The sequence below is a fragment of the Vespula vulgaris genome, chromosome 11 (assembly GCF_905475345.1).
Source record: "Vespula vulgaris chromosome 11, iyVesVulg1.1, whole genome shotgun sequence".
Taxonomy (NCBI): Eukaryota; Metazoa; Arthropoda; class Insecta; order Hymenoptera; family Vespidae; genus Vespula; species Vespula vulgaris.
In genome coordinates this window covers 6,552,501-6,567,500 of record NC_066596.1, presented here as the reverse complement: position 1 = coordinate 6,567,500, position 15,000 = coordinate 6,552,501, and the positions used below count along the sequence as shown (strand labels likewise).

The window sequence follows — 15,000 nt, the reverse complement described above, 5'->3', positions numbered from 1 at the left end:
AATCGTCAATTAACGAAGGCAGGAGAAGAAAAAAGTTGGAAGAGGTCGATCGGGTCGTAATATACCCGATGAATTCGTTGGACTTCTGTGGTGCATTGGTGTTAAATATTTAATATTAATAATCGTAATACCGGCTGTCGGAAAAATGAGAGAGCTCGTGGACGACGTCGTATTAGACGGTCGTGGGAATAGGATTAAATTCGTTCCCATCGTGTTTCGTCGTGCGACAACGTTGACATGTGAGAGAAGAGTATAAAATGAAATAAAAAATAGGACGTCGGGCGCGTCGGGTGTCGGAGGAAGGAAGGAAGGAAGGAAAGAAGAAAGGAAGGAAGGAAAATTGAAAGAAGGGTGGTGCGGTTTCGAAGGATCATCGGTGTATTGGTGCGTTAATAGTTTTCAAATGGGGGAGAGAGAGAGAGAGGGGGAGATAAAGGACACGAATTAAATTAAAAAAGAAAAGGAAAAAAAAGAACGAGCGACGAAGAATCGATTGAAAATTTTCTTCTTTGCGGTGAGAAACGAGACTTCTTTTTTTGAAAATTCGAGAAAAATACGTCGCGAGTTGTGTTTTCCGAGTTAATCGTTATGACGTTTCGCGAGTGTACGAACGATCTTGATCGTATTCAAGAGACATATTTCACGTGATTCTTTGTCGAATCGATCGGATTAAAATAAGCACGAGAAGGTTTCGACGGTCGAACGGTGTACATATTTTCTATATACCCAGTATCCCTCGATGCGTCCTCGTCTAATCGGCCGACGTATCTTTGAAAAAAGAGGTCCGTCGGAAATTGTCTGGTCTTGTTGGAATTTTCGAGTTTCACCGTCAAGAATTACCGAGGAATTAAAAATAATAAGAGGAAGAAAACACGAAGAGAAATAAAGGGACAGATAAATAGCTAGAAAGAAAGAAAGAAAGAAAGAAAGAAAGACAGACAGACAGATAAATGGATGTATAGAGAAAGGGAGAGAGAGAGAGAGAGAAAGAGAGAGAGAGAGAGAATGATAGAGAGAGAGAGACACGAAGTTTTTAAAGATTTCATCGGAAGACTTAAAGCGGCTTAAAGTTATGCCGTATAAGACATTGGTGGTGGAGTTAAGAAAAAGTTAAGATAAAAGTGGGAGGGTGGTAGTGGGGGAAAAAGAAAAATTAAAAAAAAAAGAAAGGCAAAGAAAATAAAGACCGCAGCGAGAAAAAGAAAGATAGCAAAAGATAGATAGATAGATAGATAGATAGATAGATAGATAGATAGATAGATAGATATATAGACAAAGAGAAAGGAGAAAAATTTACGGAGAAAAATTAGACGGATAAAAAAAGAAAGAAAAAAAGAAAGAAAGAAAACAAGAAAGAAAAAACATGAAAAGTTTAGGAGGTAAAGAGGAGGGATGGTAATAAAGCCAGGGAGGAAGATAGTCATGGCGTATAAACGTCGCGATTTAGCCTCTTAACGCACGAGTGAGAATTTGAGAAATTTCGCGGTCTAATCCGATGCTCGGCGGGTCCGAGGTAACGAGGAACGGAGGAAGAAGAAGAGGAAGAAGAGGAGAAGTGGCAGGAGGAGGAGGAAGAGGAGGAGGAGGAGGAAGAGGAAGAAGAGGAAGAGGCAGAAGAAGAGGAGGAGGAAGAAGAAGAAGAAGAGAAGGAAGAAGAAGCTAACCCTCGGTTCGTTGCTTGAAAATCCTTCCTCGATTAAGGAGGAAAAGGATTCTTCTCTGCCGTTAGTCGGTGTTACGGAGAGAGAACCCGAAAAAATATGGGATGGTCGTGGAATCACAGAAAGAAAGTGTCGAGATAATCGTTTCGAGAAGCGTCGCCGCGTTCAAGGATGAGGAAGCTTTGCTGAGGAAGCTAAAAACGTAATAACGGAAGGAGGAAACGATATAAGAGCGTTTCCGTTCCTCCCACGTCTTTCTGTGTCGTCATCTTTCTCTCTCTCTTTCGTGCGGTGAAAAGAGAAAGGATAGAGTTAGTTAGTTACGAGAGTACGTACGCGATCGGTGGTTACGATTCTTTTTCTATTTCCTTTTCTTTTGGTTTCCTTTTTTTTTCTTTTCTTTTTGCTTCTCGAAAAGAAATCATCGATAGGATAAAAGGAGGAGGAGAGTGAGAGTGAGAGTGAGTGAGAGGAAGAAGAAGAGAGAGAGAGAGAGAGAGACGGGAAAAGGGAAAGAAAGAAAAAGAGAGAAAGAAAAAAAGAAAGAAATAAAGAAAGAAAAGAAAAGAAAGCTTCTAATCGGAAGAACAGCCAGTATATCCGTGAGAGAGGATCTGTATCGAGGAGGTGATTCTTAAGAGTAAGAAGAGAAATAAGAAGGAAGAGGAGGATTCGTACCGAGTTTTCTCTCTTTCGGTCGTTACCGAGTCGGCGTTTTCCCGAAAGCTTTTGAAATCGATTGTCGACGTTATATCCCAAAGAATCGTCTTATTCGTCGATGCATACGGACACGCGGGAAGACGAGAGGAGAAGGGTAGAAGGTGGAGCGCGGAGAAAGGATGTAAATAAATTCGGGAAAAATCGAGCTATCGGTTCCCCGTTGGAGAACGCGATCAAGGAAAACGCGATCTCTCTAACGTTAGTAAGGGAGAAGGGCAAGAACGAAAACGGGGGACGTAGAGACGTAGTGGGAGACTTGAAACTCGAAGGAACAACATTCGTGGCATTCCTTTCGACATAGTCGAGTTACGAAGGCGTTTTCCTTTGAAAGCCGACGTATTTACATTATATATATATATATATATATATATATATATATATATATATTTCTCTCGACGATACGTTTCGAATAGTCGCGCGTTTCCGATTTTCTCTTCTCTTTTTTTCTATCGTATCGTTTATAGTCTTTGCTGATTCAAAAGCACAAGTATTATTCTTAATCCTGTTTCTTTTTTTTTTTTTTACGAGTAATTCGCGTTTTAAAAGCAGCATCATCCCTCTTCCGTATATATTACACACACACATATGTATATACATACTTATATATAACTTTGGTATTCCTTTCTCCTTCTTCTGCATCTTCTTCTTCTTCTTCTTCGTCTTCCTCTTCCACTTCGAACGATACTTACGGACAATATTACAAGCAAGCAGAAAGAGGACGATATAAAATAAGGATCGATATACGTATACCGCTCGAGAATAAAATTTCTTTCGTTATCGTTATCGTATTACGATATCGTGTAACATCTCGAACGTCTCGAGATCACAGTGAAAGAGTTTTTCGTACGTTCGTTTTATTTTTCTGTTTTTCTTTCTTTCTTTTTTTCTCTATTTCTTTTTTCCTTTGTTTTTTTTTTTCATCGTCAAATACGTCGATTTACTATACACGTCAGCAACGTCTTTACCATTCGTCGATTCGTTGGCCCTTCTGTGACAAGAGAGGGCTCAAAGTGAAAGGTGGTATGTTATATGACGAGGGTGATTTGTTTTTTTTTCATAGGTGCCACGCCGGGACGGTGTTGTTAAGTGTGCAGTGATCACGGGTGACCGAGGAAAGACGAGAAAGAGGGTGGTCAATATGACTCCTATCTTCCTCGTTCTGTTGGTGGCAATCGACCCGATTATCGCGCAGAATGGTGGTGAGTAATCGACCAGAGAAAAATATTAGTGCGTTAAAAAAAAAAAAAAGAAAAAATAAATAAATGACTCTTCTCCGGACACGCGACGATATATAAATATCAAATAAATGGACAATGAACTATAAACTGTAACTTGTGGACGATTCAACGATGATAAAGACTGTCTTATTATAATCCGAACTGATATCGAACTGAGAAAGAGACTCATTACGTGAAACTTTGTTGTTATTAATCGTCCATGGTGTTTCGTCGAGAAGAGTCGAACCCAACGAGACAATTACTTATTTTCCGATTGTATTTTGCATGTTAGTAGTAATCGTAAGATGTCGTAAAACTCAATTTCGCGACCCTCGTATATACCCTTGTTTATATACGCGCATATATATATATGTGTTCTTTTTTTTAAATACTTTTTTTTTGCTCTCTTTACTCGTTCGATTTCTAACGCGCCATCGAATATTTCGTGCGTGAGAAAGCGAGAAAAAACGAAAAAAAAAAGAAAACAAGGGATAAACAATAGCAAAAGAGGACAAAAATTCGATTCCCGTCGATACACGGGGAAGAAGGACAAATTCGTAAATCAATCGGGAACGAAGGGTGTTCGTCGTGCCGTCGACAATACTGTTCGAATTTTCGCGGCTTTTTTTCTTTCTTTCTTTCTTTTTTCTTTTTTTTTGTCGAAGCACCACGGACGACACGCCATCCCGGGTCGGTATCATCCATCCATTCGAGAAATCGAATGGAGAGATAGTCGCGAAAGAATCGAATCGTGTTTGTCCGTTCGACGAATCCTGATCTCCGTTAACCGTTTATACGGAGCAAATCCTCGTGAAACGAGGATAAAAGGAAGATATTCGAAGGAAGATGTGTTACCGTTGTTGTTTGAGAACTCGTACTCGGAGAAAAATGTGTTTTGTTCGTCCAATTGGAGACCAACGAAATGCGAAGACTTATGGACTTTTTAAGGACGGAAGAGACTGTACAACGATAAGACGCAAACGACGAAACGAGGCAACACGCTAATTAGGCTTGGGTCTCCTTATTCTATTCTTATTTTATATGCTTACGTATATATGAATATATATATATTTATATTCTATATATATATATGTTAAATATATTTTATAGGTTTTATATATAGATTTATATATATATATATATATGTTTTCTTTTTCTACATAAAAAAATTCCTTTTTTTTTTTTTTTTAAATCAATCGACGAATGAATTAATCGAATCAAAGAATACGAAAAACCTCTATCTATCTCTCTCTCTCTCTCTCTCTCTCTCAGGTCTTGCAATACCGAGGAAGAGAGAGATAGAGAGAGAGAGAGTTTCGGTACTTCGAATCAGTTTTGGTTTGCGATCATTAAGCGCTAATCTGTCGCGGCAGTTGGCTAATCCAGCGGAGCTTTACGCCCAGTCCGTAATGACGATGATACATACCCCCCGGCATTTCGGTCAATTAATTACGTCGCTTCCTAATCCTAATTCGATTGTCGGAAAGCCCACCAACCGGATTTCGATTGCTCGTCGCGAACGACGATCTCATGCGAGAACATTAAACGAGCAAAGCCGATCTTCGGCGATCACAGTGACGCAGGGGTGGATCGTTTGATCCATTCGGCTCTATCTCGTCTTAGAGTTACGTCAAACCTATATAGATCTCTGTTTCATGGCGAATGGACGCCTAATTGATACGTTCGGATGGATTAATTTTATCGGCTAATTTATTTCTCCCAGTAAGATATATATATATATATATATATATTATTGGAGAAGGATATATATATATGTATATCTCATTTATTTCTTCCAATAAAATATATATATATAATATATATCGGAGAAGTATATATATATGTGTGTGTGTGTATGTATTATCTGAGAAGAGAAATGAACTATCGTTCATTATATTTAAGAGAGATTAATTAGATTATTAGAAATGATCAAAGTTAGCAGTAATAATATTTGAAAGGAAACATATATTTCCTACGTATTAATTCCGACGAAGCATTTGACACGGATTTTGTATTTTCATAAATCTTTCTCTCTCTTTCTCTCTCTCTTTCTCTTTATCGTATATCCGATTGAAACGATATTGTAAAAGAAATAAAAATCTAAAGCTTGCAGTCAACATAGAGAAAGAGAGAAAGAGAAATAGAGAGGGAAAGGGAGTGAAACGAACGATTCGTTCCTCTTTAAGAATTCAACTTGAAGGCAACGTATACAGGTTACGATACATACGTATAGTCAGGTATATAATTTGAAGCCCCTGTCGAAAGTAAAACAGTCGTCTAGGGAAACCTCACGTTTCTCCTGAGACTGGCTAGAAGATTAGTAACTAAAAATAATATGCCAAACGAAGAAGAAGACGAAGAAGACGAAGAAAAAGAAGAAGAAGAAGAAGAAGAAATAGCAAGAATAAAGAAAAAAATAAAAAATAAAAAATTTCGCTTTTGCTCTCTCGTGTCTGTTTGTTTGTTTGTTGTTTTTTTTATTTACATATTTTTTTCTAACTTTTCTTTTTTTTCATTCTTCCTTTCTTCTTCTTCTTCTTCTCTCTCTCTCTCTTTCTCTCGTAGACGATAAAAGACGAAGAATTCGTCGAAAGCACTTCGAGACGTCGAACTCCATTCAGCTTTCAAATAAGCCTCCGTGTAAATGGATAGAACGAAACGCAGGAAAAACGAGATCGATATTTTCGCTTTAAAAGATTCAACCGGCAAATGGAATTATTCTCGAGCCTTTCCTTCGTCGAAAGCTAAAGATAGGTGCGCGGTGGTGCGGAGAGTGGCGTGTGTCGGTGGTGGATAGAAGGAACTGCTTGGAAAATTTCGAGCATCGCGCTAGAGAAGGAGAAAGAGGAGGAGTCTCTTTTTATGAAAGATTTCTATATCAATTCGTGGCCCCCTTTTTTCTCTCCTGCCCCTCCCACTCTCCACCCTCCCAGGCGAATGAAAATCCTTTGACACGGATCGCACATTATCTTTTATCTTCTTCTTTTTCTCTGTCTCTATGTGTCCCTATCTCTCTCTCTTTCTCTCTCTCTCTGTCTCTCTCTTTCTCTCTTTCTCTTTCTCTTTCTCTCTTTCCGTTTACAGTAGGACTGTAAAATGGGGTTGGTAGGATGAAAACGAGCCATTTCGGAGGCTCTCCATTGGCTGAAACGAAGGACGTTAGATTCGATCGGTGTAGAACGAATGATTTTTCCCGGTGGAGTTACTTATTCGAATTCAATAGCTTCGCTTTTCACAATTCTGTTCATTTCAGAGAGAGTGAGAGGAGAGGAGAGGAGAGAGAGAGGAGAGAGGAGAGAGAGAGAGAGAGAGAGAGAGAGGGAGGGAGGAAATGTCATGGACGCGAGGGAAATCCGCGTTTGCGATGCGTTTCTCTTTCTATATTTCTTTTTTTTTATCCTCCTCATTCATTCCTCTTTCATTTTTTTTCTCTTTCTTTCCTATCTATATTTCTTCCTTCTCTCTCTCTCTCTCTTTCTTTTTTAATTCATACGCGTTCACCTAGTTGGATCGATGCGCGTAGTCTCATCGAAAATTGGCACTAGCCAAGAGACAGAATAGAAAGTGGCAGCTTTATGTTACCGTTCGAATAGGAATAGAAGAAGACGGAGAGGAAAGGCGACCGCAAAAGATAAAAAGAGTAAGAAGAGAGAAAGAAAAGAGAGAAAGAGATAGTTAGAGAGATAGAGAGATAGAGAAAACGAGAAGAGTGTGAGGATGGAATCCATAGTTAATGCGGATCCGTTCTGTCCGCCGCCCTGTCTGCCTCGAGGAGAAGCGAAGCAGTTGAGGTCGACTGCGAAGATTTCCTCGGAGGCTCTCTTTTTCTTTTTCTTTTTCTTTCTCTTTCTTCTTTCTTCTTTCTTCTTCTTCTTCTTCTTATTTTCGTAGAAATGCACCTAGATAGACGTCTCTTACTATCTCTTTCTATTTCTCTTTCTCTCTTTCTCTGTCTCTCTGTGTCTCTGTCTCTGTCTTTCGTATTCACGACGTAATATCAAGACTCGTGAAAAGTCGACAGTCGAATTGGATCCTTATCTCGAAATGGAGAAGAAAGAAAAAAGGGAGAGAGAACTTCGTAATTAATAATCTTAGATTTATGGTTTTATTATGACATTTTTATTTGAATTATTTTCTTGTTGTCGATCAAACGAAATTTTCTTTTCTTTCCTTTTTCTTCTTTTTTTGTTTTTGTTATTTTTTTTTTGTTTTTTTTTTTTTGTTTTTCTCCCCCTTCGATCCCGTCAATCTCTATTATCTCGATAATTTTTTAAACGAATACGTCTAAATATATAGACGAGTTTGGAATATTTGACAAGCGTAATAAGAAACGTGTTTCTTTCTAATCGAATCGTCAAAAACTAGACACCAGGATGATAGAGCGAAATCGATCGAGATCATCGAATAACAACGTTCTTTGCACGAGAAGCCCCTGTCAAAAATTTGAACCACTCGTTATTTACATCGTCATATCAGACGCGATAATTTACGCTCGACGCGTCCCGTTACATCGGACATTTCGAATCTGATCGCTGTGCTCTGTGGCTCGGCATCGTCAAACTTTTTTGCTTTTTGTTTGTTTTCCTGTTTTTTTTCCCCGTTTGTTTGTTTTTTTTTTTTTTTGTTTTTTATCGACGATCGATCCTATCGAACGAACGAGTTTTCGCGAGATAGCAAGCAACTCTCGTTCTGCTAGGTAGCATGGTCGAAATCTCCATAAAAAATTTTCAACCAAGATACCTACCTAACTTTTCGAATATCGAACTCGTTCGTGTCCAACAGAAAAAAAAAATATATATACATATATATACACACACGCACGCGCATACACGCGCGCACAAATCATGCTATTACATTTAATTAAAAGAAGAAGAAAGAAAAGAAAAAGAAAAAAAGAAAGAAAGAAAGAAAGAAAAGAAAAAGGATCAAAGACTCGTAGAACGAACGTGTCTAAAAATTTCTAAATTAAAATTTTCTCCTTACATCTTGTATACTTGTGTAATCGTTTAAAAACGAAAGAGTACAGAAAGGAGTACAAAAGAGTACAGAAAAGTATTATAGTGCTCTTAGTATGGATCGACATACTTAAGTACGTGTGCGTGTGAGAAGAAAAAAAAAAGGAGAAGAAAAAAGAAAAAAAAAACAAAGAGAGAGACAGTGGGAGGGAGAGAGAAAGAAAGATCGCGAAGATAATCGTATAGCGGCAACCCTTACGTATGCAGTCACGTCGAAGTGGCTCGCAGGACGGTCCGACGATAAAATAGAAAAGTTAGTGGAGCAGTTTTATGGGAGCTTTAGCCTTGCGAGATCCTCGCGATAGGGACGAGCCTTCCACTCTTTTTCCTCTTTTCTCTCTTTTTCTTTTTTTTTCTTTCTTTTTCTCTCGTTTCGGCATCACTTCGAGATCCTCACCCTTTTCCCTTTCCTACCATCCCTATCCAACCAACCGTCGAGTCTTTTATGGTATCGAACGCGTGTCGTCGGGATGAGTCGGTCTAGACTCTCTCTCTTTCTTTCTTTTTCTATCTCTTTCTTTCTTTCTTTCTTTTTTTCCTTTTTTTTCGTCTTTCTCTTTCTCTTTTTCTTTCTCTCTCTTTAGGTGTTTCTCTTCTCGAACGTAACACACGAAACGATGCCGGCACGGTAGCGATGTGTTCCTTTGGGTGGGGAGACTTTTCGAGGGGTTGAGGCGAGAGCGTGGCTCAACCGCAACATTCTCGGGTTTATACCACCGTCGTGAACTTCCCTTCGGATTTAGGATTAGCCACGATAGGCGGTAGAACCTCGTTCCTGTGATTTAAACTGATTTTCCTTCCTCTCTCTCTCTCTCTCTCTCTGTCTCTCTCTGTCTCTCTTTCTCACTCTCCTCGAGCACTCTCTTTCCATTTTCCATATAACAACTTTTAGTACATAAATGCATTGTATGCACGTAGATGTATACATATACGATACTAAAATATAAATTTCATTTTGTTTCATACACGCAAACACACACACACACATACAGACACATACATACATACACAGACACACACGCACGCTCTCTTTACTCTCTACGAAGAACACGAATGATCATCGAAATATCGTTTTTAATATATAAACTGGTCTCAGCGTGAGTTATACGCGTAGAACATGTTAGAGGTTTTAAACGGAACTGATTCGATTTCGACGTATCGAAAAGAGGGAGGACTGTTGATCGTGGAACAGAGGGATGCAGAGGAGGGATGAAAAAGAAGAGGGGACGAGAGAACGAGAAACGGAAGTAAAAGAAAGCTTGAAAAAAAAGGGGAGCGAATGCTCCAACGACATTTCCCTTTGGCATCGGTTGGAAAAGTGAATCTTTTTTTTTTTTTCGTCTTTTATCTCTCTCTCTCTCTCTTTTTTTTCTTTGCTTTTTTTATCCTGCTAAAAGGTCATGCCAAAAAGGGGAAAAAGGAAAAAAGTGCAGTTTTCAGCACGAAATAGACATCCGGATGGTTTTCGACTCTCGCGAGCCTGCGTTACGTCGAGAAAGAAATCGAGGCTGAACTTTCGAAAATACGTTGACCGTGCTAATTCGTAAACGCATTGCTGTCCAACCTTCTCTCTCTCTCTCTCTCTCTCTCTCTCTCTCTCTCACTCTCTGTTTCTCTCTCTTTCTGTCTGTCTGTCTGTCTGTCTGTCTGTCTGTCTATCTATCTATCTCTCTCTCTCTCTCTCTTTCTGTTTCTCTCTTTCCCTTTCTCTTCTACCCCTTTTCACGATTTATAGGTAGGCAAAGTGCAATTCGGTGTTACGCTCGAATTGGTGTCTCATCAGACATGCACTCGGCAACGTACCATCCTCGTCTAATTGACGCATAAGTTCGTCGAATAAAAAGAGAGAGAGGGATAGATAGAGAGGAAATTCGCGATTTTTCGAGGCCAACTTTGACATCATTTCTAGTTTTACGCTTTGATCGTGTAATTTCGAAGAATAATCGAAATAAACCGATATGTAATTCGTAATTATAACGTTTAGCAATTAAAATCTAACGATCGTTTAATAAATCAATCATTTGGGAATAGTGTTGCAGATGATTTTCAGTATTCGACTATGATAGTTTAAAGTTAAAGTTTATCGATTAAGTTTACTCGGTGATATACCCTTTCTCTCTGTCTCTCTCTCTCTCTCTCTCTCTCTTTAATTTCTCCGAAAAGAGAGAATGATCGGACCGTATTTAAATTGCGATTCGTCGATTAACGTTTTACCATTTAGGCGCGCGTTCTCCCTTCGTTTGCATTAATTCTATCTCGTCATCTAAAGAAAAGGGAACGGTGTACCGTAACTAACGATCCTCGTGATCTCGTCGCGCTTGGCCGCTTTTAGAAAAAGAGAAAAAAAGGAACAGAAAAAAAAGGAAAAAAAAGGTAGAAAAAAAAAACACATTCTTTATCGTAAGTCTCGTTTTCCGGTCGATTAGTATTAAAAGTCTTATCGTATGTGTGTGTGTGTGTTTGTATTAGATCTATAAACGCGAAACGATCTAAGCTCTTCGTACGCGTTCGTTGAAGTTGTCACATATTTTCTTTTTTCTTCCTTTTTTTTTCACCTTTCTTATTTAAGTTACTTGTTTATTTATTTTTGTTTGTTTCTCTCTCTCTTTCTCTCTTTTTTTCTAATAGAATCTAAGCCATTTCGCGCTCAACGTAAAAAGTCCTGAAGGAAAATGGTTCTCGCGTGATTTTTTGTTCGTCGAGTGAATAAGCGTTCCAATCACGATCGCCTATTCGAATATTTCTTTATGTAACTAGGCCCGTATATAAAACGAGTTATAACGTTGCGAACGCTCGAGTACTTCGTCAACGTTTCGACGATGATTGATTCAAGTGCGAGTTTGTTCTACGAGAATATAGTTTTGGTGAATTTTAAGATAGAGAGAGAAAGATAGAGATAGAATGATCGCGTGCGAAGGAAATGCATGTATTCTTCGAGCTAATTCTTTTTTTTTGTTTTACATATAATTTTCTCATTTATATTTCATTTCTATAAAAAAAAAAAAAAAAAAAAAAAAAAAAAAATTATCTGAAAGCTACTAGTTATAAACGTCAGAAATTTGCGCGTTCAAATCGTTCGTGTTTTTATTTGAAAACGAAAATCAATTTGCTTTCTGATCGGTTTAATTGATTATCGAGAGAGAGAAAGAGAGAGAGAGAGAGAAAGAGAGAGAGAGAGAGAAAGAGAGAGAGCAGCTAGTTACGATTTGTTGTTACCTTTATATCGGCAAACGATGTTAATTATTTCCAGGAATATCATAAAACGGGGCCATCCAAGACGAGTATAGAAAGTTGGGAACATTTTTATCGGAAATACCTTCGTCGATTGTAACTTCATTACTTTAGTACTTGGGAAATTCATTAAAATTTGACGTCCGATTCCGTTAATATTAATACTTGTACGCCAAACGAAAGAGCTCGTGAACTTTTTTTTCTTTTCGTTTCTTGCTTTCATTCTTTCTTTTTTTTCTTTCTTTTATTTTTTTCTTTCCCCCTCCCTCCCCATAAACTTTCAAAAAGTATTGCTTTTGATTTTTTCAGATGTACTCATTCGAGACTCTAATCGAAGCATAATAAACGTCGGCGAAATAAATTTTTAATCCACTTAAAACATTGAGATAAGAGAGAGAGAGAGAGAGACGAATTTTCCTAGAGAACGAAATCTAGTGACTCCCATCGTCTAGTGATTTATGAGTCGACTCGATCGTTTCGAACTTAGTGTTAGTTCTCTCTCTCTCTCTCTCTCTCTCTCTCTCTCTCTCTCTCTCTCTCTCCCTATTTTTTTCTTCTTTTTCTTTCTCGTTCATTTCAAGACGATCGGTGACTTCTACTCGAGCTTAGAAGCTAATGCGACTTTCAGTCTTCGGTAACTGCATCTTGCAGTACATTATCGAACAGATTTATATCAACGGCAGAGAACGAATGGCCCCTAAAGTGTGCGGGATATTCTTGAAATTTCGAATATTAAATTTATGATGGATCGGTGCCTTAGGCCGGTGGGTTCGCTCATTTTTCGAAGGTACGGAAATCTCGTCTCGTGGGAAGGACCACTAGGGAGAAAAAGAAAGAGAGAGAGAGAGAGAGAGAGAGAGAGAGAGAGAGAAAGAGATAAAAAAGGATAGATAGATAGATAGATAAATAGAGAGAGAGAGAGAGAGAATGAAAGAAAAAGGAAAGAGAAAGTTACAAAAGGATTTTCTAACGCGGATAAGGTCGTGTGTGACAAAGGGAGAAGAAAGAAAAAAAAAAGAAGTAAAAAAAGAAAATGTACCGTTTAAAAAGTCTTCGGTGAGAAAGTTACAATTTAAAGGTAGACTCGAGAGCGTGACACGCTTTTATTATTAGCCCCCTCTACCCCGTATTCTTAACGCGAGAAAATCTTTACGTCCTCCTGCTTTTTTTTTCTTCTCTTTCTTTCTTTCTTTTTTTTTATATATATATATATATAATAATAATAATAATAATCTTTTTTATTTCTTATCTCCTCCCTTTTACCCTACTGACCTTTCTATTATTCTTTTTTTTTTCTCGTAACTTTCCCCTTATCTCTGTCGCTCTTAAGAATAAATCTTATCGAACGTCGACACGATGCAAAGTGCTTCGATATTAATAATATAAATCGATTCGCGCTGACATTTTTCATCGATCATGGAAAACATTTAAAAAGGAAAAGAAAAGGGAACAAAATACGAAATAAAGAAAGGAAAGTAAAAAGAAAAAAGAGAAAAAAAAGGAACAGGAAAAGAAAGAGTGGGGGTGTGTTGGAGAGAGGCCCTCGTTAAAGAGCAGTTAACTTCTTTGCACGCGTGCGACGACCTTACGCTTCGTTCACTTAGGAGAAGTTGTACCGCGCTCGATATAACGTCTCCCACACTAATGATGATTTTAGCATGACCTTTCTAGAAAAGCCAAACCTCCTCATTAGCACGGAAACTGAAACACTGTAACGAACGGCTCACGTTTCTCTCTCTCTCTCTCTCTCTTTCTCTCTCTTACTTGTTGGTCATTGCACGATCTAAAACAAAGACCGAGGACTTAGGTCTCATTAACAGGCGTTACGGAGAACGTGAGAGTGAACGTATCTAACGTACGTATGTTCCTACGTACGTTATATATACGATACATGTATATACATACATACACAAAGAAATAGTGCACCTTGGCCAATATAACGTTTCCGTGTGCGTAGGAGTATCGAGAGTAACTAACTTTCGTAGAAACTCGCTTTATTTTATATAAGAACGTAGCTAATCGTAGCTACGATACATTGGTTGATTAATTATCGATTGTTGTTATCTTTTTTTTTGAAAAATTTTAGATAAAAAAACGAATAAAATAATCGTAGATAGGATTATCAACGATCGAATTATCAAATTTATCTGCCGAGTAGTCAGTTTTTTCTATATTTTCTACAACGAATCGGTAATGAATGGAATGAATGAATGAATGAATGAATGAACGAACGAACGAACGAACGAATGAATTGAATGAAAGATTAAAGATGAAAGAAATGGGATAAAGAAGCAATCGTAGTTTTTCAAGTGGTGATACCATAATTCGTAATAACCGTCTATAATAACACCACGGTTTAACTACTTAGAATCCAGAATGATATCGCGATAATTCACAGGATAAAAATTGTAATGTTTCTTTTTCTTTATTCTAACCTTTTATCGTTCGTTCTATTCTTTCTTTTTCTTAGCTCTCTTACCATTCATTTAGTGCACGTTTCGTAAAAGAGGCAAAAGGAAGATAGAAAGAAAGAAAATCAAGTATAAAATTAAAAAAAAGAAAAAAAAGATTCTTGGAGAAAGAAAATACGGTAGTTTTGTTAGAAGTAGAATTTGTTAGCTACCGAAAAGGGAGACAGAGAGACAGAGAGAGAGAGATTTCGCTTTTCCAATATTTCGTGTAACAGCTCGCAGAATTGTTCGATCGATCGAATAGAGATCGAGTTAGTAGAGGATTCTGCGGAATCAGGAAGATCCGACGGAAGTCTAGTCATTTTCCAGGCATTCGAGGAAGTAGAGTAGAGTCGAGTTTTGAAACTCCTGACGTAGAACGATTAGAATCGATTGGGCATTGTGGCGTTGGACACCGGGAAGGAAATAATCGAGAGGACGAGAAGAGGGACCACCGTCTCTAGTAGAGATAACGATCTACTTCAAGAAGATCTCAACGTTTGCGGCGTACAAATGGTGGATCAAAATCTAAAGGAAACCGAAAAAGAACCTTCTCCTTGTTCTATCTCTCTATCTATCTATCTATCTATCTATCTATCTATCTATCTATCTATCTATCTATCTATCTATCTATCTATCTATCTATCTGTCTGTCTGTGTCTCTACCTTTATCTTATTCTGAACGAACGAATTCTACGATCGAACA

At 38.1% G+C, this 15,000-nt stretch overlaps 1 protein-coding gene across 15 annotated transcripts in view; it reads left to right on the top strand.

The window, feature by feature from the left end:
• LOC127067432 (tyrosine-protein phosphatase Lar) overlaps positions 1 to 15,000 on the top strand; it is a 479,322-nt gene that overhangs the window by 202,489 nt on the left and 261,833 nt on the right. For 10 of the 15 annotated variants that reach the window (XM_051002292.1, XM_051002293.1, XM_051002297.1 and 7 more), the window contains one exon: positions 3,442 to 3,580. In XM_051002292.1, coding sequence (XP_050858249.1) covers positions 3,520 to 3,580 — 61 coding nt within the window. In that variant the 5' untranslated portion in view covers positions 3,442 to 3,519. Of the gene's footprint in view, positions 1,670 to 1,690; positions 1,864 to 1,888; positions 2,302 to 3,441; positions 3,581 to 15,000 lie in introns of those variants that run through there. The other 5 variants (XM_051002303.1, XM_051002299.1, XM_051002294.1 and 2 more) reach the window with 4 other exon arrangements.